This window comes from Lampris incognitus, chromosome 11 (assembly GCF_029633865.1).
Source record: "Lampris incognitus isolate fLamInc1 chromosome 11, fLamInc1.hap2, whole genome shotgun sequence".
In the NCBI taxonomy this organism is placed as follows: Eukaryota; Metazoa; Chordata; class Actinopteri; order Lampriformes; family Lampridae; genus Lampris; species Lampris incognitus.
Window position 1 is genome coordinate 9651162 of NC_079221.1, and position 25543 is coordinate 9676704.

General features: G+C 48.3%; 1 protein-coding gene across 1 annotated transcript in view; it reads left to right on the forward strand.

Annotated features, from left to right (window-relative positions):
- The window catches only part of myo16 (myosin XVI), a 166004-nt gene that overhangs the window by 99494 nt on the left and 40967 nt on the right, over positions 1-25543 (forward strand). The window contains exons 18-26 of the mRNA XM_056289920.1: positions 1323-1394; positions 1628-1769; positions 2796-2868; positions 9739-9891; positions 11760-11957; positions 12474-12549; positions 15653-15855; positions 20138-20218; positions 22548-22753. Coding sequence (XP_056145895.1) covers positions 1323-1394; positions 1628-1769; positions 2796-2868; positions 9739-9891; positions 11760-11957; positions 12474-12549; positions 15653-15855; positions 20138-20218; positions 22548-22753 — 1204 coding nt within the window. The remainder of the gene's footprint in view (positions 1-1322; positions 1395-1627; positions 1770-2795; positions 2869-9738; positions 9892-11759; positions 11958-12473; positions 12550-15652; positions 15856-20137; positions 20219-22547; positions 22754-25543) is intronic.

Genomic DNA, 25543 nt, shown 5'->3' on the forward strand with positions numbered 1-25543 from the left:
GAGTGGGACAGAGCTGGCCGTTGTCAAGGGAGACGTGATGTTGTGGGTAGTGATGTCAGCAGAGGGATCCTGTGCTTCTGTAGCCCGTTTATGGAGGTTCTGCCCAGAATTCAGTGACGGCGAGCCGCTGCCGGCGCCGGCGAGCGATGGTGCGGCAGCAAGTTTTCAGCAGCGCTCAGCTCGCCGTGCTGGCAGTATGACGTCATCGCCAGACATACCGGGGACGAAGGATGTTATCACGACTGACTCTGCTGCTCATATCCCCCGGTGTCATCGCTTTCCTGTGTCGTTCTCAGCTCGGCTGTCACTCTCTCCATTGCCGTTGTTCACATCTCCCTTTCTCAGTCTGTCTCTCTCTCTCTCTCCCTCCCTCTGCATCTAGATCTGTATATTCCCATCTTTCGCTCTCTCGCTTGCACTTTCGCTCTCACTCTTGTCTATCAATCAGTCCTTTTTATCAGGCTGTCAGGAAAAAGTAACCTCTCTTGGTGTAGTTTGATTCCTTCTGTCAGTGATGTTTTGATGTTGTGTATTGGGGGGGGGGGGGGGCTGCATGATGTACTTTCCATAACACACAGGTAACTTTTTCACTCCTGATAGTTGCAAACACAATAACTTATGGCATCCCCCCCCCTTTTTTTTCTGCCCGATTGTATCCGGTCAATTACCCCACTCTTCCGAGCCGTCCCGGTCGCTGCTCCACCCCCTCTGCCGATCTGGGAGGGCTGCAGACTACCACATGCCTCCTCTGACACATGTGGAGTCGCCAGCCGCTTCCTTTCACCTGACAGTGAGGAGTTTCTCCAGGAGGACGTAGCACGTAGGAGGATCACGCTATTCCCCCCAGTTCCCCCTCCCCCCAAACACGCGCCCCGACTGGCCAGAGGAGGCGCTAGTGCAGCGACCAGGAAACATACCCACATCCGGCTTCCCACCCTCAGACACGGCCAATTGTGTCTGTAGGGATGCCCGACCAAGCCGGCGGTAACACAGGGAATCGAACTGGCGATCCCCGTGTCAGTTGGCAACAGAATAGACCGCCACAACTTAGGGCATTCCTACTTCATGACTCGTTCCTGATCATTCCTGAAAAATTACAAAGTGGATTTCAAATTCAAAATCTCTCTCTCTGTCTGTCTCTCTGTTTGTCTTTCTGTCTCTCTGTCTGTCTGTCTGTCTGTCTGTCTGTCTGTCTGTCTGTCTGTCTGTCTGTCTGTCTCACTCTCTCTCTGTCTTTCTGTCTGTCTCTCTCTCTCTCTGTCTGTCTGTCTCTCTCTTTCTGTCTGTCTCTCTGTCTCTCTCTCTCTCTCTTCCCTCCTAAGTGGCTGGAATGTTGCAGGTGTGTTCTGATGACCTAAGTTCTGCACTCACCTCTGATGTTCAGTACTTCAAAGGTAACCCTTTAACTGCCCAACTACACACACACACACACACACCCCAGAGTGTCCCGCATGTGTAAGCAGATCTTCCGCCCCGCGTGCAGAACTCCACATAAAGACAGCACACACAGTTGTACAGTGTCTCTGTCCTGATGCATAATTGGTGGCTGTAAAATTCAAACAGTGGGAAATTATGGCAAAACTCTCCCTTAATCGTCCCATTCCCGTTCCCATTCCCGTTGTATCAGGTGATGTGATCACTCGGCGCCACACGGTGGAGATGTCAGAGCAACACAGGGACCAGCTGGCAAAGGCCCTTTATGGCCGTCTTTTCAGCTATCTGGTCAACAACATCAACGACTACCTGCAGGGACAAGACGACAGCACTGGGTATGGACCTGTGTTTGTGTGTGTGCGGTTGTGTGTGTTTGCGTATCTTGAGGTTGCCATTGTAAACTTGCTGCAGAATTTCTCTGGAAAGCCCGTGGTGTTGAAATCGGTTATCGGAAGCGGCAGCAGCGAGGTGCATCTGTCATCGCTGATGACTGGTAGCACATTCATGTCTCTGGGACCGACAACACTGATAGCATCAGTCACAACACAAAGTTGGCAGTGCAGGTTTGAAATAGTTTACATCGCATGACAGGTACACATGCACTCACAAAGGCTAACATGCAAAGCCAGCCGCACACATACAAACACGCACACATGTAAACACCCAGACAAACAAGGTTAAGACTGAGGTTGCACGCCGCACACTCAAACCCATAGACAAACACATGCTGTCGTCACATGCATCCCCAGCTGAATATTTTTGTTGACAGAAGACGCATGAATGCACAAACACACACACACACACACACACACACACACACACACACACACACACACACACACACACACACACAGTGGATCCTTGGTCTTGTTGATGCTGTTGGGTCTTATCACACACTCTCAGATAAGGCCAGTCCTATCTCATGGACTGTTTTTGTGTTTTGCTGTGTGTGTGTGCGCGTGTGTACATGTGTATGTGCATCAGCCTCAGAATGCAATAAATACCACAACCAACACACACCCCTTGAAATATTTGTCATTGCACACACACACACACACACACACACAAGCATGCACACCAGACCACATACAAACACCGTATTTCTCGGGGTTATATGGGCAGACAAACGAGTCCTTGTCAACGCTTCTTTTCAGAAAGTACGTGTGGTAGTGAGATATAAATTGCGTAGGTTCGAGATCAATTTGCTTTTCAGACATAGAGCGCTCATCAGTAGAGTCCCAGAGCTTGAACTGAAATGGAGTGGTAGGTGTTTTAGCCAGGGCGCTGTGTGTGTGTGTGTGTGGGGGGGGGGGGGGGTTAGATGTGTGTACTACATTTATCCCTCTGCTTCTTGTTTGCAGTGATCCTGCCCTAGAGATTGGGATCCTGGACGTCTTTGGATTTGAAGAGTTTCAGAGAAATGGATTTGAGCAGGTACGCCCCGTACCAGCTTTTCAGACACTACGCTGCAGCCTGCCACGCCCCACTTGCACTACACACACCAGGGTTGTCGTCCCCCCTCCTCGGCTCGACATTTTTCCGTTATCTCCTCCAATTAAAGGCAAGGCCGTTCGGGGCATTCGGTCGCCGGCTCACAAGGCCGTCGTTGGCCGCTGAACTCTGGGTGGATTGGGAACCGGGCTGTGACGCGGGTTATGAGACGAGCTTTACCGAGTTCTGCAGTGTTTAGGTGGTCCGTCTCTTTCTGCTCCTGACATTCTTGTGTGCAGTTGTAATGAATGAGGCGAGGTGTGCGACAGGCGGCTCACTGTGGCGTGATGTCTGGCTGTCCTCAGCTGAACCCACTGCTGGCACAATGACCGCCTCTGTGCCAGCGGCCAGAGTAACGCATGGCTTTAACCCCGCGTGTGCGTGTCTGTGTGTGTGCGTGTCTGTTTGTGTCTGTGTCTCTGTCTGTGTGCATAAACGTAGGTGTCTGTCTGTTTTGTGTGTTCATGTGTTGTGAGTCTATGTGGTAAGATGTCAGTGCATCGGTGTTTTATGCACAGTTGTGTGTACGTATGTGTTGCGCACACTGTTTGAGCTCTACAAAGAGCTGAGGGCGTATTATTCTCAGCTTTGTGTTGCGTCCGTGCTGCTGGTCGTAAATCTGCCACCTTCCTGACCAAGCCTGCCCCGCCGATGGACTAGTCCACTATAAGAACAGCGGGGATCAGGAGACAAGTCTGTATGTAACTCTGTGTGTGTGTGTGTGTGTGTGTGTGTGTGTGTGTGTGTGTGTGTGTGTGTGTGTGTGTGTTTGTGATCTGCAGGTGTAAATCAGAGAACTGGAGGTGTTGAAAGAGATAAGTGCTTACTCCTGCTGCTTGGGGCTTACCTGCTCCCCCCCTAGGGAACTCCAAGCCTCTTCTCAGTTCTTATTAATGTGTGTGTGTGTGTATGTGTTGTCCTTCATGTGTGTGTTTGAGTGACTTTCCCTTCTGTGTGTATGCGGCAATAAGATGTCGGTGGCTTTGCTCGTCCTTGGGATGTTGCTCTAATTCGAGCAGGAGAGGGAGATTGAGTGACCTTTCCTCCCAAGGTCACAGAGATGGAGCCACCATCGGGGAGGAAAAGAGAAGAGGCCGGAGGGGGGGGGGGGTGTTGCTGAAGGAAAAATAGATAGCATTCTCCTCGGTGAAAAGCGTTACAGCAGAAGTGATTTTAATAGAGCTACTGTAATCTCTCTACTTCCCCCCCTCCTGTTTTCCCCCTCTTCTTCTGCCCCATCCCCGCTCCCCCAACCGTCTCCCCCGTCGTCGGGTGCTAAGAGCTGCCTGTTAATGCCGACCTTTTCTAATCACTAAATCACACTCATTACACACCGGAGAGGAGAGGAGGGGAGGAGCAGGAGCCGGATAAACAAACACACCGCGATCGCTTACAGTAGGCGACACGCGAGCGTTCCCGCTTTGCCACGTCTGCACACATGAGTGCACGTGCGCACGCAAGCATGCTCGTGCACGAGCCCAGTCTGCGTGAGCAGCATGATCAGGGTCATTAGCACAGCCCGGTCTTGTTAATTAGAGCTGTGTTTGTTAGGGGTCTGTTGTACCTGCTCAGCGCTTTGCAAATGAGCTAACTCAATCAACCATCTGCTGGGACTAAGCTTTTAATGGACTAGACCAGCTAGAGGACGAAGAATAGACAGACACTGATGGAGGAGAAACAGCAGCATGGCTGTCTGGGCTGCCGAAACACCACAGCAGTATTTCAGCGGGGGGGGGGGGGGGGGGTGCGCGGTGAGCCGAAAAGCAGGTCGGAGACCCTGCCGGATCAGAGTCACAGCACCTGAAGGATCAGCTTTCAGATTTTGGAGCTCAGGGAGTAGCCTTGCAAGTGTTTGAGTGGGTAGACCAGTGGTAGAATGTTATCCTGTCGTGATGCTGTGAGGTGCTCTGGACAGAAGTGCCCATCAAATCCAGGTTTCAACTAATTTTTAGGAACCAAAACCTAAAGCCAGTTAGTCTGTGATTCCTGGATATTTATTAACACCCAGCGTTGATATATTAGGTGACCATGGGAAAGGTAGCTTGATGGTCGTTCGGGTGGCGTGGCGGTCCATTCCGTTGCCTACCAACACGGGGCTCGCCAGGTTCCGATCACTGCGTTCCCTCCGGCTTGGTCGGGCGTCCCTACAGACACAACTGGCCGTGTCTGCGGGTGGGAAGCCGGATGTGGGTATGTGTCCTGGCCACTGCACTAGTGCCTCCTCTGGTCAGTCAGGGTACCTATTCAGGGGGGAGGGGGAACTGGGGGTAATAGCGTGATCCTCCCATGCGCTACGTCCTCCTGGCGAAACTCCTCACTGTCAGGTGAAAAGCGGCTGGTGACTCCACGTGTACCAGAGGAGGCATGTGGTAGTCTGTAGCCCTCCCCGGATTGGCAGAGGGGGTGGAGCAGTGACCCGGACAGCTCAGACGAGTGGGGTAATTGGACAGATACAACTGGGGAGAAAGGGGGGAGGAAATCCAAAAAGGAAAGGAAAGGTAGTGTCATTTTTAATTTAAACCTTCAGTTCTTGGAAGGTGAAGGCATTGTAGAGCTAGAGAAGACCTTCAAGAAGACATTCAGTTCAAATTTTTGTCATTAAACGAAATGAGGCCTGCAGCTTCACCAAACATTGCAAGACAGACATAGACAAACATAGTATAAGATTTAAACAGATGAACACTAGAAGCTAAAGATAAGTATATAAAAAAAGAGCACGAGTATAAACATATTTACAGACATTTAATGGGTGGCCAGGTTCAGAATAGCTTGGTTCAGAACAGCTTGAGGAAAGAAGCTGTTTTTGAGCCTGGTAGTGCGGGCTCTGAGGCTCCTGTAGCGCCTCCCAGAGTGCAGGGGGGAGAACAGTCCATGGTTGGGATGGTTGGAATCCCTGCTGATGCTGAGACCCCTTCGAATGCAGCGTTTGTGATAAATGTCTTTTATATGCTGGGCCGCCTTGACGACCCGCTGCAGAGCTTTCTGGTCTACTGAGGTGCAGTTGCCGTACCACACTGAGGTGCAGCTGGTCAGGATGCGCTCTATGGTGCAGTGGTAGACGTTGGTGAGCATTTTGGGGGATAGACAGGTGCTCCTCGGCCTCCTCAGGAAATGCAGAAGTTGGTGGGCCCTTTTCACAAGGGCCTGGGTGTTTGATGTCCGGGAAAGGCCCTCGCTGATGTTGACTACAAGGAATTTAAAGCTGGAGACAAGCTCCACTCTCACCCCATTGAGGTTTACGGGGGAATGGCTGCAGCTTCTAGACCTCCTGTAGTCCTCAACCAGCTCCTTCGTCTTCTGCACATTGAGGACAAGATTGTTGGTGGTGCACCATTGCCACCGTCCCAAGGATCATGTGGTCCTCAGTCTAATGGAGGTGATATACATCTTTAAATACAGCCTTCGCTACTTTAGTTTTAATTTTGATAACAGCTGCAAGTCAGCTTTCACCAGACTGACTTATTTTTTTTCCTTAATAATAAACAGTTCAGTTAATATTTTCCGATATCAATCCGTACAGACAAGCCATATATCTACAGTGGATATAAAAATTCTACACACCCCTAATAAAATGGCAGGTATTTGTGATGTAAAATCAAACCAAGATAAATAATGTCAAACCATTTTCCACTCTTGATGTGAAATTGCAACCTATAAAAATAAAGTGAAAAACAATCAGAAACGTTTTAGAGGGAAAAAAGGAAAAATACAAAACTTACAATAACCTGGTTGCATAAGTGTGCACATCCTTTTATAATTAGGGGTGTGGCTGTGTTCAGCATTAACCAATCACGTTCAAACTCATGTTAAATAGTAGTTAGTATATACCTGCCGTCAGTTAAAGTGATTGTGATTAACCTCAAATAAAGTTCAGGTTTTCCTAATATCTTCTTGGCGCATCAAACTGCAAAAGCCACGGTCCCCAAAGAGCTTGCAAAGCATGAATGGGACCTCAATTTTGAAAGCTATCAATCAGGAGAGGAGTACAAGAACATTTCCATGGCATCAGATATACCATGGAACACAGTGAAGAAACCATCAACAAGTGGAGAAAATATGGCACAATAGTGACATCACCGCGAACCGAACGACCCCACAAAATTGATGAGAAGACAAGCAGAAAACTGGTCAGGGAGGCTGCCAAGAGGCCTACGGCAACATTAAAGAATCTGCAGGAATTTTTGCCAAGTACTGGTTGCTCCCTATGTGTGACAACAATCTCCCGTATTCTTCATATGTCTAGGCTATAGGGTATGGTGGCAAGATGGAAGCCTTTTCACATGAGGAAAAAACACCCAAGCCCGGCTAAATTTTGCAAAAAGTTACATCCAGTCTCCCGAAACCTTGTGGAAAAATGTGTTGTGGTCTACTGAGACCAAGGTAGAACTTTTTGGACATAATTCCAAAAGGCATGTTTTGCACAAAAACAACACAGAAGAACAACACACCCACGGTGAAGCAGGGTGGTGGCAGCATCGTGCTTTGTGGCTGCTTTTCTTCAGTCAGAACTGAGGCTTTAGTCGAGGTAGAGGGAGTCATGAATACCTACAAATATCAGTTGACTGTTGCACAACACCTTCAGGCGTCTGCGAGTGGGTTGAAGATGAAGAGGAATTTCCCCTTTCAGCACAACAACGACCGAAAGCATACATCCAGATCAACAAAGGAAAGGCCTCACCAAGAGAAGATCAACATTTTGGAACGGCCCAGCCAGAGCACACACCTGAATCCAATTGAACATCTGTGGGGTGTCCTGAAGAGGGCTGTGCACAGGAGACACTCTTGCAATTTGACGGCTCTAGGATGTTTTGCAAGGAAGAGTGGGAAAATATTGCCAAATCAAGATGTGCCAAGCTGATAGACTCAAAAAGACTGAGTGCTATAATAAAATGAAAAGTTTGTATTAGTTTAGGGATGTGAGTACTTGTGCAACCAGGTTATTGTGTTTTGTTATGTTTTTTTCTCCCTGCTATCAGGTTTCAGTTTGCAACTTATAAAATTCAAGTGAAAACCAATTTCACATTAAAGGTGGAATAAGTTCTGACATGATTTATCTCAGTTTTTTTTTTCACAAAAACCTGACATTTTAACAGGGGTGTGCAGACTTTTAAATCCACTGGGCTGTAGGTTACCCTCACAGTAGGGTTGCTTGGGCTACTCAGATCAGATTCATCAGGTGAAGACACATATTTGAACCTCTTTCATCTCGTACATTTGAATCTCTCAAACCTTGCAGAACCTATTGAGAGCTACAGGTACAGCAGTGCTCCAGATACAACTTACAGTTATGGTGTGCATTCATAACCCATGACATCCTCACCTCGTCATCTTCTTCAAGCCTCTTTGCATTAAGTGCAGCAACCAGGACACATACCCACATCCGGCTTCCCACCTGCAGACACGGCCAATTGTGTCTGTAGGACGCCCAACCAAGCCGGAGGTAACACAGGGATTCGATCCGGCGACCTCTGTGTTGGTAGGCAACGGACTAGACCGCTATGCTACCCGGACGACCCCAAAATAGGTTTTTCAGTGGTTTTGAACCACTGCAACCACGATAGGTCCTTGATCCTACAGTCATGCTGCACAAACATCAGTAGTAGTATGTGAGATTAGCAGCAGACACACACACACGGACAGAAAAAACAGGGTTTTTCCTGCCGTTAAAAGACTTGCACAGCGCTCAAGTTGATTGAACAGGAAACATGGAGAAAAACATGGTTTTTAATGTAGAGCGCTCAAGCTAAAAAAATCTACTTAATAAAAACATTTTGCCTGTCAGTCTGTGGATGTGCAGCCTCCCAGGCAGACCCTCGCGTGAATGTGACCAAGTCTAACATGAACATGCGCTTTCCCAAAAAGAAACGGTTTGCTGTGCGACCATTTTGGTCTAACCCTAGGAAAATACAAATAGAGGTTATTATTTCTGGTTCATCTGGCGGTCCTCCAGTTGTCCTGTGCTGAGGTCAGCAGTGAATGATTTGCTGACTCGCAGCAACACTCATACCCGAATACATTATCCCCCCCGGGCCACCGCCTGACGGGAATAATGAAGGCAAAAGTAGCCTCCCAAAAAAAATATTAGTTAGAAAGAAATAAAAAACGCTTCTCCCTGTTGCTTTATAGGCGCTTGCAGTGTATTTACAGCGCCGCGGCGTTCAGCTGAGCGGGTTCATAGCTGGTTCATGTAACACGCAACAGCTGTTTGCTGCCCTGGGTTCCCTAATTGTTCCATTTCATGATCTACATGTTCATTTGTTACATCGATGTGACAAGTCTCACTTCAGTCTCCACCGCTGCTGCACCACAAACACACACACACACACACTAGAGCTAGACGCTTGATTGGACAAAAGACGCCTCCCTGTATTGTGACTGGTTGACTGACGGGTGAGTAAGAGGTCAGGTAGCACAGTGGGAACACTGTGTCCACATTATAGTGAAACAGTGGAAGGTTCCGGACCCCAGAGAGAGAGAGATTTCCATTACTGTGCCGACCAGGCCTATACAGTCCCGGTAAAGGTTTCTTATAACGCTGGGGTCAACTCTATTACAAGAGTGGTCTGTTTAGTTATGCCCCATTTACCTCACTATCCTCGTCACAGTGTGGAGCTTGTGGGGTCGCTTGTGTTTGCGTGTGTATGCGTTGAGTGTGCATGTGTGTGTGTACGTGTGTGAACGTGTGATGCTAAAAACAAACATGTAGAAAGTGTGTCTCAAAGGTCCTCGACCATGGGCATTCAAAGTGTAGGTTTCCAGGCTGATGTGTGTGTGTTAAAATATGTGCTGTGTCTGTGTGTGTTTGTGTTCCAGCTGTGTGTGAACATGACCAACGAGCGGCTGAGGCAGTACGTCTCCGAGGTGCTATTCCAGCAGGAGCAGCAGGAGTGTCTGCAGGAGGCGGTCACCATGGAGACGCTACGCTCCCCCAGCAACCAGCCAGCCGTTCTGGACTTCTTTTTTCAGGTACAGCACTGGAGCACACTGGCCCGGTCTGGTTGTGTGATATTTATATATATGTGTGTGATATTTCCATGTGAACAACGTAATGTCCACGTATAAAAAACATGCCACACACAACACTCTTCACACACTCACCACCCTTAATCGACACCTCGTTCCAGTGCTGGGCAAACATTATTATCAAGATAATGATATGTAATTTTACATGACATCGATTCATATGATAGCCCCCCTGTTCATGCAAAAATACTGTGTTGAAGAACCCAGCTGAGGTTCATCACACTGAACTGTTTGGTAAAGTACAATATCGAACCAAATCCAGTTTTCAAATAATAATTCCCTCTAATATTTCAGAACTCGTGTTTAGTATGAAATTTTTGGGAGCAGGTTCTCGTTATCATTAATTTAGACAACAATATTGTGTAATATGCTAAGACAATATCCAAATTTCATCCCAATACAATACCATTGAAAGACGGTAATCGTTAATATTGAATTATTGTCCTACCTCATTCTATCCCAGCTGCTGTACATAGCTTATGTGTTGCACTGTGTTATGTACATTGTGTAATGTAATGGCGGTTGCTATGCTGTTGTTGCACTGTGAAAGATGTCCTTGTCATGTGTCTCGTGTGTTGTCCTACTGGTGTGTGGACTTGCGTTTGTTGCAGTGCAGGTAACCAAAGACAAATTCCCATGTATCCTTACATTGGAGGACCAAAGTGGTGTCAGAATTCTCACCGAGTCTGTGGAGAGATGGTCTCTGCAGAACGGTGCAGAGTGTTGGATGCCGAAGTCAAAGGGGTTGGGTACAATAATTATGCAGAACTGCAGCATTTCATTAATAATAATGCAGAACTGCAGCATTTCATTAAGTTTTTTTTTAATCAAAATTCAGACATTGATAAACATTAAGCATAAGAGATCATCAGTAGGTAAATTGTTGACTTTATTCACAAGAGTTTCATTCCAAAATTGGAAATACACTAAATTTGGTTGTCATGCTGGCCTACATTTCATAATGACTGTCCTGCCTGAGGATCCAGGTTTAATTTCGCGGCATTGGAACGCATTCACTCTGCTGATGTGCCCTTGAGTAAGATGGGGAATCTTTACCGTTTCCCAAGGGGGGGGGGTTCCCCCTTTTTCTCCCCACTTGTTTTCAGTCAATTACCCCACTCTTCCGAGCCTTCTCGGTCACTGCTCCACCCCCTCTGCCAATCCGGGAATGGCTGAACTACCACATGCCTCCTCCGATACATGTGGAGTCGCCAGCCACTTATTTTCACCTGACAGTAAGGAGTTTCACCAGGGGGATGTAGCGTGTGGGAGGATTACGCTATTCCCCCCAGTTCCCCCTCCCCCCCGAACAGGTGCCTGGACTGACCAGAGGAGGCGCTAGTGCAGCGACCAAGGAGCATACCCACATCCGGCTTCCCACCCGCAGACACAGCCAATCGTGTCTGTAGGGACACCTGACCAAGCCAGAGGTAACATGGGGATTCGAACCAGTGATCCCCGTGTTGGTAGGCAACAGAATAGACCGCTACGCTACCCGGGCGCCCCATTCCAAATAATCTTAATGATAAAGCAGCACCAAGAGCACCAAGCAACGAAATACCTTCCTGGAGAGTCAGTGATATGTGTACCGCCTTCTCCGTGAAATTATTTTTCAGAAGCACAACTGTTGAAATCCTGAACTTATCATCACTACAATAATTATATCCAAGCTGACCATGAAAAAATGTGTCCAGGATGGGTTTATAAATTAGAGCTGGGGTAAAACAGACATCCACTACTACTCCTTTCTAGTCACGTGTGATAAACATGGTTGACATGTAATATGTATGATCGTCTGTCTGCCTCTCCAGAAGCCGCAGGGCCTACTGTCTCTGGTCGACGAGGAGAGCCAGAGCCTCCGGCCAGCCGAGCAGACGCTGTACAAGCGGCTGTCGGCCCAGCTAGACTCGCAGACCCACGGCCTCTCTCTCACCACCAAGGATGGCAATGGCAACCCCCCGCCCAAAGACCAGGGCCCGGCCTTCACCGTCAGCCACTATGCCGCACAGGTCTCTCTTCGTTCGTTGCTTCACCGTTATTGAGCTGCTTATTCCGGAGCGCGGCTGCTGATGTGTAGTTAGTATTTGCATACTTGCTGTGAAACTGTGATGACTCAAAATAGGTTTCCAGGTATTTGCCCTAGGCGTCACTGGGGAAGCTCTGTGGAAGTGTGCAAATATTTTACTGTATGACAAACATGTGATGTGTTCTACTTGACAACAGACAGAGGACTCCCATTTAAATCCGCTCCCCTGAGTGGCTGTTTGCTTAGTAAACATAAGATGGCGGTTACAGATCGCTCTGTGTTATTGTACATTACCATAGACGTCCCTGTGACATTTGTGTTTAACATTTTTGAGTTTACTTATTTCAAAACCAGCATAGCGGGTAATTTACTATTCGTTCTATCTGTAATCTATACGTCAGCAGGCATGTAGGTCAATTTAAACAGACGGGTATTCATAAATATTGCACAAAATCTGCTGCACGTGTCAACATCCTTGTCTGCTGTGTTCTCCCAATAGGTTTCGTATGACCTCACAGGGTCGCTCACACGGAACAAGGATTCCCTCCCTCAGAATCTCTTGTTTGCAATGAAGTGTAAGTACCCGTCACTTGTGTGTGTGTATATATTACACATATGTACGCAAATCAACCACACCAGCTCGATCACAGAGAAATGTTTGTGTGCACGTTTGTGTTTATGTGCGAGTGTGTTAGGCCTGAGCAATATATTGTCTCATAATCAACATCGCACTTTACACGTCCAGCAGTCACGTTGTAAAGATGCAATTTGGAGCCATACGTCATGTCAGGCTCGAACTCTTGATAGAAATTGAAATGTAGCAAGGTGTGCTCTTTTCTGACCACCCTTGAGGAAAAAGGTAGTCTGGCACATTTTATAAAGAATATGTCACCTTATTTAAAGGGGAACAATCATGATTTTCAATACTATCGCTACATATTTTGTAGGGATGACACTCCATTAGGAAATCAGGAACAATTTATTGTCGTTTCTTTCGTGTACTTGCGTACACAACAGAAACGAACTTCAGTTTCCCCCAGCCCACAGCAGTGCGACAGAAAAGACAAAAATAAACATCCCAAATTTCTCAAAAACGACACCAAAAAGACAAAAACAGAGAGGAAAAAAGCCCCCCCCCCCAAAAAAAAACCCACACGCAAACAGTTGACAACACAGTCCAAAAATTCCGCTGTCCAGAGAACGAACGCCAGCCAGGATGACGGTCGGAACTGCCGGTCTACATGGGCTAGCAGTTAGCATAGCCTGCCCCACTTCCGCTTCCTGTCAGACAGCCCTCGGTGTTTCCTCCTCGGGTGCAGCTCCTGCATGGCCGTAGTCCCTGGGCCCACCTGACACAGCAGACCAGGCTCCCCCAGCCGATCCAACGCCAGCTCTCCCAGCCAGGCACCTTCGACACACCTCCACACAACGGCACTAAAACACAGTCAACACTAGGCGAGCCCGCCACCAGACCGCCCTCGGTGTTTCAAACAAACAAACTTAGACATAGACATGGACAAAGACACTGCATGGACGGTACTGGGTGAGAAGACCGCCGCAAACATAAGTTTGCACTGCCATCTTCCCACACCGGTATACTGGGTGAGGCCGCCGCAAACATGAATTCGTGGCACCATTAGCGGCCATGATACTGAGCAGGGTTCTGTGTGTCTCTGATACGCCACCAAAATTGTCTACTGGTGACGTCAGTGGTAGACAATCTGTGAATGTGAAAAAATGTCTTCTTGTTTTGCTGATAGGCTTTGTGGTGTAAGAAAATGCAAATAAAAAGGCTAAATTATACAGCTACAACTTCTACACCTTACAGCAAATACACAGAGATTATAAAAAAAGTTGTGATTGTTTCCCTTTAGTGACGTCTCCTATTTTTTCACTGTTCCGAGCCATCCTGGTCACTGCACCACCCACTCTTCCCATCCGGGGAGGGCCGCAGACTACCACATGCCTCCTTCCATACATGTGGAGTCACCACGCTTCTCTTCACCTGACAGTGAGGAGTTTCACCAGGGGGTCATAGCACGTGGGAGGATCACGCTGTTCCCCCCTGTTCCTCCTCCCCCCTGAACAGGCGCCCCGACTGACCAGAGGAGGCGCTAGTGCAGCAGCCGGGACACATACCCACATCCGGCTTCTCACCCGCAGACACGGCCAATTGTGTCTTCTGCAGGGGTGCCCGAGCAAGACGGAGGTAACACGGGGATTCGAACCGGCGATCCCCGTGTTGGTAGGCAAAAGAATAGAACGCCACGCTACCCGGACGCCCCTCCTTTAGTGACTCCGTAGAATGCTGCTTTATTTTCCCCTCTAAAATCACCATAATCTTGTTCAAGAAATACATTCTTTGCAAATGGAGCTGTGGAAGTTAAGAGCTGTGTCTGTCTGGTGACATTATGTAACGCCTGTTTAATTCCTTAGTATTGCACAACATGTCACTAAAAAACCCCCAAAATGTCACAACGTGGAATTTTTTGCAAATTTTTTTTGCAGTATCGTTCAGCCCTGGCATGGGTGGGCGTGTCTCCGCAAATGTGCACGCAAAACGTGCACGCGCTTGCGTGCACGCATGCGATCGTCTCTCACAGACAGCGCCATTAGTGTGTATATTGTCTATAGAAGGTGCCAGATGCAGAGTGTTGTGGTTTCGCGGGACACAGGCAGCCGTTGTGCGGATGCCAGGGTTGGCCCCGCGTCTAGCAGCCTAATTGCTACAATTTACATGATGAGGCTAATCTAAAGGTTAGCCCTTCATTCGCACTTGGCGGCTGTCCCTCCATCTTTACTGACTCAGTGCCACGCTCCCTTTCATCACCGCACCCGCCATGGCATCCTTGAGTCACCCTAAACATTTGTGTGTGCAAGCTAATAAGAAATAAGAATAAAACGGGCATATGCAGGTGATAAAAGAAAAAACTCTTTTAATGTTGATTGATGGATGGGAAAATACAGAGACACATTATGTGTTGGGCCTCTGTCGGACTTGTTCCCTCTCCCAAACGGGTTAAAGGGTAAAAGCAGGGGGCATCTGAGCGGAGGGGTCTGTGCAGTTCTATGGTGATGGGGATGATTGCGTTAAATGAAAAGACAATTACCCCTGGAGCCGCCAGTAATTAGGATCCTTAAACAAGTCTCGTTCTCATGTTTATTTTTCCTTTCTCAATCCACTTCTCTCTTGCTCTCTCTCTCTCTCCCTCTCTCTCTCTCTCTCTCTGTCGTTCATACTTGCTTGCTCTCAGCATGTCAGAGAGCCTGCATCTACCCAACCACCCACTTTCACACACATGTTGTTTGGCTCTCTGAATGAGTTCATTGTTGTTGCGGGTTGCTCCACGTGTTGTCGAGTGCCTCGCTCTGCCCACTCCTGCGGACCGACTGATTGTTTACATGCAGACTAACTTCCACCCCTCCTCCCATTCCCTCTCTCCTGCGCCTCTCTCTCCTTCCACACATCCTTCTCTCTGCTCCTCTCCACATCCTCTCTCGTTCTATCCATCTATTCCACCTCTCCTAATCCTCCTCCACCCCCTTGTTTCCACCAATGCTGTCCCTCCTAATCCCTCCTATGTTCCCCCCTCCTCTCTCTCTTTGTGTGTGTGTGTGTGTGTGTGTGTGTGTGTGTGTGTATGTGTGTGTGTGTGTGTGTGTGGTTTCCCCTGGCAGCCAGTGAGAGTGTACTCCTGCGGCAGCTCTTTCAGTCCAAGCTTACTCAGACCGGCTCTCTGGTGCCGACTGTCCAGGGTCGCCTGGGACTGAGGGGGCCGAAAGCAGCCATGCTCCTCCACAGGATGCCCCTTGCCGCCCCTGCCACCGCCAACATCGCTGCCGCCCCACAGCAGCCCCGGAGGTACCACGACCTTACTAAGGTACCGTACGGAGTGTCCACGGTCCCATAATAAAACATAAATGGTACACGCAAGGTAACGATGCACTCATAATCAGCTGGGCATTTTGGCCGACTTAACCATAACTGTATCTATATACTATAATGGTGATCAACCACTGATACTGAAAATTGCCAGCAACAATCATTCCTAAATTAACTCTGTTCGAATAACCTGGTTATTGTGATCAAACCGTCCACTTAAAGTGATCATTTTGGGTTTGTCACACATGGGAACTTTAAAAGCAAATATAAAAACAAAACAAAAATATTTTGGAACCAAGATCCATCCATCCATCCATCCATCCATTCATTATCCAAGCCGCTTATCCAACTTGGGGTCGCGGAATGCTGGAGCCTATCCCAGCAGTCATTGGGCGGCAGGCGGGGAGACACCCTGGACAGGCCGCCAGCCCATCACAGCCCGACACACACACACATTCATACCTAGGGACAATTTAGTACGGCCGATTCACCTGACCTACATGTCTTTGGACTGGGGGAGGAAACCGGAGCACCCGCAGGAAATCCACGCAGACACGGGAAGGACGTGCAAACTCCACACAGAGGACGACCCGGGACGACCTCCAAGGCTGGATGACCCCGGGGTACGAACTATCTTGCTGTGAGGCAACTGCGCTAACCACTGCGCCACCATGCCACCTAATCGTTTTATTATTATTTGTATTTACTCTCGTGCTGCTGAGCGGTACCAACTGTGCTCCAAAAATCCCCAAAACCCACCTCCCAAATCACCAGATAGCCTGAAGTGGTCCAGGCTTACTTGAGTTGTCAGACCTCGGCCTGCTTTAGACAATGCTCAGCGAAGTTACTGTAACCTGTAGTCTCTTTGACACAGTACAGTGGCTGGAAAGCAGGCGACTCTTTCAGTTAAATCCAGTAAGTTAGAGAAGTTTGTCTGTTTCGTTACAATGTATTTATTTGATAAGTGAGCACATGTCAGCTAAACGGTCAGCCAAAAAACAAAACAAAACTCGACTTCACTTAAAGTGATTAATCGCATATATTGATCATATTTAGATGGATGTGATCCCTATAAGCAGTTTCCACTGCCCATTGTGGCCGTCCAACACATGCTTGTGTCAGTTTGCTGGTCCTAGAAAAAAAAAGAAGAGGAAGAAAAGAAAACATTTAAACCATCCATTGGTCAGATTCAGGGCCAAACAACTGGTTTATATGACCCGGCGGTCAAGACAAACCCAGCGCTCAATCCATCTTTTCATACAAATGTGGAACTATAATGTGAGCTGAAAGGAACGGGGAGCGGTAAGAACAGTGGTCGATTCTGTGACACACTCGGTCGGAGGGTTGATGTTCCAATTGGAAAACTGCCCGCTGTCCTGATCGATGGAAAAACAGGGAGAGCAAATTTGGTGGGGGGGAAACTTGTCTAATTTAGGCTACTTCCCACCACAGTGCTATATATAAACCTCTGGGAATTGGATTTGTTTGTCCAGTCCTGCCAAGAGATAGAAAAGTCATGCACGCGGGCACACGCATTACATGCACACACGCAGCCACACAAAGTCATGTCGCTCCAGTGATTAAAGATGTTCTTCGAGACATTTTATTGTATTGAAAAAGAAAAACACCATGAAAACATTGTGTTCCTGAGTACAGAGATTTCATAACTCTGCATCCTTGCCAAAGTTTCTGTTCTCTCTCTCGCTCTCTCTCTCCCTCTCTCTCCCCCTCTTCTCTTTTTCTGTTTTCTCTCTCCCTCTCTCTCATGTCTTTCTCTCGCTCTCCCCATTCTACCTGCCATATGTCTTGGAAAATACAATACTGTGCGTGTACTGGTTTTTTGTGTGCACACCTACAGTGCCTCGCTGGTTGAGTAAGCTCCTGGGGTTTGTTGCCCCCTGCCTCTGTGGCTCATTAGCCATCTAGAGCAGACGTTTACATAAGACCCCCTTCCACCCCTTCCCCCGCTCCTCCGCCCTAGCTGTTTCAGTACCCTTATAATGTAACGTGATGTAACACTGCAGTGTTACATCAGAAATGGAAGTCGCATAATGTGCAGGGGAGGGGGAAGGGGGGGGGGCAACTGGTTCAGCGACATATGGAACAACATCCGCTAATGACTTGCGCCTGGCTGACGAGCTGAATGAGATTTGAAAGACAATGGGACAGTCTTGACACCATCCCCCGTGACTCCACTCACCAGCCCCAGACCACCAATTCCCCCTTCCCTACCTCCGCAGGGGCCCGGACCTCTCCACAACTGCTCACCTTAGAGGCCCCCTCCTCCCCTACTACAGTGACATCTCTCTCCATCCTAGAGAGGGACGTTAACAGGCTGTTCAAGAGATGGAACCCCCCGCATAGCAGCTGGACCAGACTCTGTCTCTCCGTTCACCCTGAAGCACTGTGCCGATCAGCTGTCTTCGGTGTTCACAGAACCCCCCCCCCCCCCACTTTTCCCCCTAATTGTATCCAGCCAATTACCCCACTCTTCTGAGCCGTCCCAGTCGTTGCTCCACCCCCTCTGTTGATCCAGGCAGGGCTCCAGACTACCACATGCCTCCTCCAATACATGTGGAGTCACCAGCCGCTTTTTTTCACCTGACAGTGAGGAGTTTCACCAGGGGGACGTAGCGCGTGGGAGGATCACGCTATTCCTCCCAGTTCCTCCTCCCCCCTGAACAGGCGCTTCGACCGACCAGAGGAGGCGCTAGTGCAGCGGCCAGGACACCTACCCACATCCGGCTTCCCACCCGCAGACATGGCCAATTGTGTTTGTAGGGATGCCTGACCAAGCCGGAGGTAACATGGGGATTTGAACCAGTGATCCCCATGTTGGTAGGCAATGGAATAGACCACTACACTACCCGGACGCCCTGTTCACAGACATTTTTATCACCTCATGTGATGCATGGCACATACCAGCCTGCTTCAAGATCTCCAGCATCATCCCCATCCCCCAAAAAAAACAAGGACCACATGACTCAGTAGCTACAGACCCGTCGCCCTGTCCCCTGTGGTAATAAAGTCTTTTGAGCACCTTGTACTGTCCCTCCTTAAACCCGTTACTGACCCTCAACCTCCTGCAGTTCGCCTACAGAGCCAACAGGTCTGTGGATGATGCCATAAACATGGCACTCCACTTCATCCTCCAGCACTTGGACTCCGCAGGAACCTACGCCAAGATCCTGTATGTGGATTTCAGCTCTGCCTTCAACACCGTCATCCCAGATCTGCCGCAGGACAAGCTCTCCCAGAAGACGTTCAACCTACCAAAGCTAATTATGGTGCACTTTTACACTGCCATCATTGAGTCCGTCCTCACCTCCTCCATCATTATGGTACGCCACTGCCAAGGACAAGGACAAGGGTAGACTGCAGCATATCATTCGCTCTGCTGAGAGGATGATTGGCTGCAACCTGCTGTCCCTCCAGGACCTGTACATCGCCAGGACACAGGCGAGCAGGAAAGATCATGGCCAACCCTTCCCACGCAGGTCATGGTCTCTTCAAAACACTCCCCTTTGGCAAGAGGCTATGGTCTATAAAAACCAAAACCTCACACCACAAGAACAGTTTCATCCCTACAGCAGTAGGCCTTTACAACAAGTCCCAGACACCCATAGATACGGACACTGCCCACCACCCTCCCCCTTTGACCCTCTCTATACACCACGGCATGCCATACACCTACACACATGCACACACTCACATGCACAAACACCTTGCAATATATCTATTTGCCCTACTGTGCCCTTTGTACAAGGACACTTTGCGTAAAGCCCGCACTACCCTGTAAATAACTCTTATTCTGTAAATAACCCTTATTTTGTAAATAACTCTTATTCTGTAAATAACTCTTATTCTGTAAATAACTTGAGTACTTGCCATATTTCCAGTGTTTCCTAATTATTGCATATATTTATTTTATTTTATTATTTATATATATTTTATTCTTTTTAACTTTTATTTTACTATTTACTGTTAATTTTTCCCTCTTGCACCAACATACCTAGACAAATTGCTTGTATGTTTTTTAACTATTTGGCAATAAATCTGATTCTGATCCTTCAGGACTGAGTCAGAAGGACACACACACCCTCCATAAACACACACAGCAGAGGCAAAAGGTTTTTAAACATCACAGTGGGAACACCAAACAAAAACACAACCTTGTTAGGTGCTAATTTTGGGGTTATTGGAGATTTTGTGTTGATTTCATTTTCTTTAGTGGTCGATGTGCATTTCCTTCATGTTAATCTTGTTGTTCCTCTTTTCAGATCCTGAAGAAGAAGGGAGCAAGCTCCTTCCTCCAGCGGCTCGAGAGGTGTGGTCCAATCACAATGGCTGTCCAGCTGAGGGTAAGCTAGACTCTCAATCCCACCACCTCACCACCCACCCCCCACACACACACACACACACAAACATAGACACACACACTGGCGCACACTGACACAAAAACACACACAAACAGAAATGCTCACAAACACACGTACACACAACATTCATGGACAGACACAGGTACAAATAATCAGACACAAAACACTAATGCATGCACGCACACACACACACGCTCACACAGGTACACACTCTCTAGACGTTTCCAGGTCACCCAGCTGTGGGTCAATAGTGAATCTGTAGTTGAGCCTCGAGACCTGGAACAGCCTAAAAGTCCATTTTGCAGAATGTTTCATGCTTGATGGTTTGTCACTAAACAGGAGGTTCTGAAAAATAAAGCCATTTGTCACTTCCTGTCAAGCACAACGAAGAAGAATTTTGCTGGTAAATTGAAAATTAAATACTTTTTCTTACTTGTATGATCATTCAGATTTGATATCTCTAGATTTAGATTTCTAGATGGGCGGCACAGTGGCGCAGTGGTTAGCGCGGGCGCCTCACAGCAAGAAGGTCCTGGGTTCGAACCCCCGGGGTTGTCCCACCTTGGGAGTCGTCCCGGGTCATCCTCTGTGTGGAGTTTGCCGGTTCTCCCCGAGTCTGCGTGGGTTTCCTCCGGGCGCTCCGGTTTCCTCCCACAGTCCAAAGACATGCAGGTCAGGTGAATCGGCCGTACTAAATTGTCCGTATGTGTGCATGTGTGTCGGCCCTGTGATGTACTGGCAACCTGTCCAGTGTGTCTCCCCGCCTACTGCCCACTGACTGCTGGGATAGGCTCCAGCATCCCTGCGACCCGACTTGGGATAAGCGGCTTGGATAATGGATGGGTGGCTCTCTAGACTTTACGCATCTAGATTTGACATTTTCTTTGCTAGTACCACCAAGATCATTCCAGAAACTCCTGGCTTTCAGAACGAGTATTGGATAGGCGTAGGAGAGTGAGTCTGTCTGCAAAATTCCTCATGTCACATTAATTAGCAGCAGATTATTGTGTTGATGTTCATTTTACTAGTGAACTTTTTTTCATTGGCTATTGAAAAACTCATTTTCTGCACATCCCTTCAAGAGTCTGGTTCGAATCTTAACTCCACGAGGGGAAATCTTAGCGAAGCCCCCCAGGCCAGTAAATCTCTGATTCAAGCGTGACTGCAGTTTGTGACATCAGGCCTCGGCCCGGGACAGAAACATTCGTTTGCGCGTTCGCACACGCCCCTTCCTTCGGGCCAGCGCCGGTGAAACGAAAACACTATTCTCATTCAAATGCTGAAACGGGCCCTGACAATGGTGCTGCCCCGAGACCAACAGAGAGTGGGCTGCGGTGAATTCATAACTATGCGACGCAACAATAATGCTCATTTATGGGAGATTTCCTCTCCCGGCGAAAAGTGCAAAGGCAGTCAGGAACATGTGCCAGCAGCCTCGCCACAAAGCGGTCTGATGTGTGCTCGTGACGTAAGGAGGGTGAAGTGTGGCTCGCAACGGCGGTAGCGGCGGTTTGAATGAGGCCTGTGTGCTCCAGTGTTGGATCTTTAAGGCCTGTGGTCGACCGGGCCTCCGGGGAATGGCAGGGAAAGAGAGAGAGTGGGCTGAAGAATGATGCCGTACCAAGCCAAGCATAAAGCCCTCCATATGAATGAATGCACAATGAACAACAGCCACTGTGTGCCATGTGCGTGTTTTTGTGCGCGTCTGTCTAAATGTTGGGATACTGTACTGTTAAGTGATTGACGTGTAGAGGCGCAGCTTCAAACATTGTACTTGCAAGTATGTAGATGCAGAGCGCGGGATGACGTCGGTTTGTGGAGCAGTGAGAGGCAAACTTGTTTTGTTTTTTACATGTGCGAGTATTGTTGTGCGTCTGTGTATCGCGGTCGAGAATTCAGCATTTGAAGGAAAGCTCTCTCAAGCTTGCGCACCCTCTGTGAGAGAAAAGAGCTCATTATGTTTTTGCTCCCTGCAGAGGCAATATACACCCCTTAAAAAAAGTCACCTGACTCTTGTCAAACACACAGACTCGCACGGACGACGTGATCTCACTCCGGTCACCATGCACCGCCGACCGTGCACTGTGACTCCATGAAAAGGAATGCACCAGTGGTAGCTCGAGCCTTGCAGTAGACAAGTTGTACACACATGACAGCAAAAGCACCCAAAAGGCTTAGACCAGCCCTTCAGAAGACCCTGATCCTTGATCTGCACACAATCTGTCGGCTTCATGTGCTCGGAAATAACACTGACTAATGCCTTTGACTATCCCCCAACCCCCCCCTTCTCCTTCTCCATTTGCTCTCGTAGAACTCCCTGTCAGAGGTGACCAGTAAGCTGCAGGCCTGCACCCCTCACTTTGTGGAGTGCGTACGGCCGAACGCCAGCAGCCAGCCGGACAGCTTTGACAGCTTCCATGTGTCCACCCAGCTGCAGTACATCGGGGTGCTGGAGATGGTGCGCACGATCCGTTACGGCTATCCCGTCCGTCTGCCCTTCTCCGGCTTTCTCAGCAGGTCGGTGCTATAGCATGTTATGTACTTAAAATCCAAAAAACCTTCAAGAGAGGCCTAAAAACTGTCCTCCTCCAAGCCCTAAATAATCACTAAGCAAGATTAAGTGGCACTTCCCAGCTAGTATGAATTATCTAATACTGCCGTTAAGGTCAGCTATTACTGTTGTGCCCTTACTTACCAGTAATAATGGCCTCTAGGTATCAACCATTGTACCCTTCTACTACCTGCCCTTTACATTTTATGCTATTCTGAAGATGTCTGTTGTACTGATATGTGATCATGTAAATCTACTTGGCTGTTTGATTCTCATATTGACCCCCTTTTTATTGTATAAGGCACACTTACACTGAATGTATTCGACATGACCTGCACTCTTGGCTATATCATTACCATATCATTACCATTTAGCGAAATTACCACTACTACTTCATGTAGCACTATTATGATATGATTACTGTGTAGCAATGTACTGCTACTATTTCTGTTTCAGGTTGTGCTACTATGATGTGATTATGTAGGACTTTACGGTGCCGTTTGGTAATACTTGAGTTTATCTGCCAATTGCTGAATCTTTTATAAGTCACTTTGGATAAAAAGTATCTGCCCAATGTGTGAATAATGTAGCGAATTCAGGGGGCAGCTGGGACGCGAACCACGGGCGACTACGTTCCCCAGTCAACTCAAGGGTCGGACCCTTGCGTTGACTGGTTAGCACAGTCGCCCGTGGTGTAGGCGACCTGGGTTCGCGTCCCGGCTGCGGCGGTTACCAGCTGCCCCCTGAATTCGCCACAATAATATAAATGTAAATGCAAGAAAGTGAAAATTCAGGAAACCGGGTTACTTACATTGGAAACGGGTTTTCTAACAACAGTGGGTTTTTTTTCTTCTTCTCTCATTCTCAAATGGTTTTTTACCACAACACAAAGGTCAATGCACACTTTGTTAAGATGGCTCCGTCTCTGTGGCCCAAAAGTTGTCCTCTTAAGTTAGAAACGTCTGGAGTCACTCCTCTAGCCACGGCCTACAAAATGCTTTCAACCACAACTTTTAAGAAGGGCTTGAAGATGATTTATGGCCCCGCCTCTCCGCCTCCCCCCGTCTCCGTCGGGCAGCGTGGTGCTCTCAGCTCCCGACAGGTCACAGTGATCTGTGTCGGCTTTCACATGCTGAAGTAAACAGGTCATGGCGAACCCAGAGCTTGACAGCACATGACACTTTCTGTGAGCACATACACATATATGGGTAACATATTTACAGCACGAGCACTTACACACACACATACATGCACACAACTACACACATACACACTTCTGCAGGTCTCCGTGAGTCCTGATGATTAATTTTTACCCAAAATGTGATGGGGATCTGTTCTTCCTAACACTGCCACCGAGTTTCACGTGTCAGCTTGACACACACACACACACACATACGCAAAACACCACACACTCTCTCTGTCACTCACACACACACAAGGACACACACAAAGAGACTCACAGCCACACAGGGACACACATCGTTCAGGTCTATTGCATGGAAGGTCTCCATGTCCCACACTTAAATGTTCACCATTATCTCTACCTGTCACTTCCTGTACCTCTCTCTCTCTCCACGCTGTCAACGGTTCTTCCCCAGAAGAAAGAGCGCCGTTCCTTCCTTTCATCTCTCCGTGACTAACAGCTACACCTAGTCTCTTTTCTTTCTTTCTTTCTTTTTCTTTTTTCTTCGAAAGGGAAAACACACTTTTGGGGACATTTTATTTGGGAAGGAGTAGAATGATGTGTTCCTGCCAAGCCTCCTGTCCTTCTGCTCTCTCTCTCTCTCTCTCTCTCTCTCTCTCTCTCTCTCTCTCTCTCTCTCTCTCTCTCTCTCTCTCTCTCTCTCTCTCTCTCTCTCTCTCTCCTCCCCCCCTCTCTATCTCTCTCTATCATTCTCTTTCTCTGATTCTGAGAACCAGTGCATTGTACTAAGAGAGGATTTAGCTCTCTCTCTCTCTCTCTGTCTGCCTGTCTTTTTCTCCCTTTCTCTTTTTCTCTCGGAGGATAAAGGGATTAGCATGAACATTCCTGCCAGATAATGAGGAAGGACACAACTGGTCACATGGTCTCCCAAAAGTTTCCACCAGCCTGCTGTAAACATCATCGTGTTTTCAGAGATCCCACCAATTTGGGAGACACACACACACACACACACATGCCTCACAGGCGGTGCTGAGTGCAGCCTCCACAAAACCACACCAACTGTTCATCACTGCTTTATTTAAAAAAAAAAAAAACACTGAGCGTCTGGGTAGTGTAGTGGTCTATCCCGTTGCCTACCAACACGGGGACCACCGGTTCGAATCCCCGTGTTACCTCCGGCTTGGTCAGGCGTCCCTACAGACACAATTGGCTGTGTCTGCGGGTGGGAAGTCGGATGTGGGTATGTGTCCTGGTCGCTGCACCAGCGCCTCCTCTGGTCAGTCGTGGTGCCTGTTCAGTGCGGAGGGGGAACTGGGGGTTGTAGCGTGATCCTCCCACGTGCTACGTCCCCCTGGTGAAACTCCTCACCGTCAGATGAAAAGAAGCGGCTGGCGACTCCACATGTATCGGCGGAACCATGTGGTAGTCTGCAGCCCTCCCTGGATCGGCAGAGGGGGTGGAGCAGTGACCGGGACGGCTTGGAAGAGTGTGGGTGATTGGCCGGATACAAAGGGGGGGAACGTGTAAAAAAAAATAAATAGGGGATGCTCTGGCTTGAACTGTGAATGTTTTGGCCTGAGCGCAACAACCTGAGTTGAGTCCAGCTCCAGAT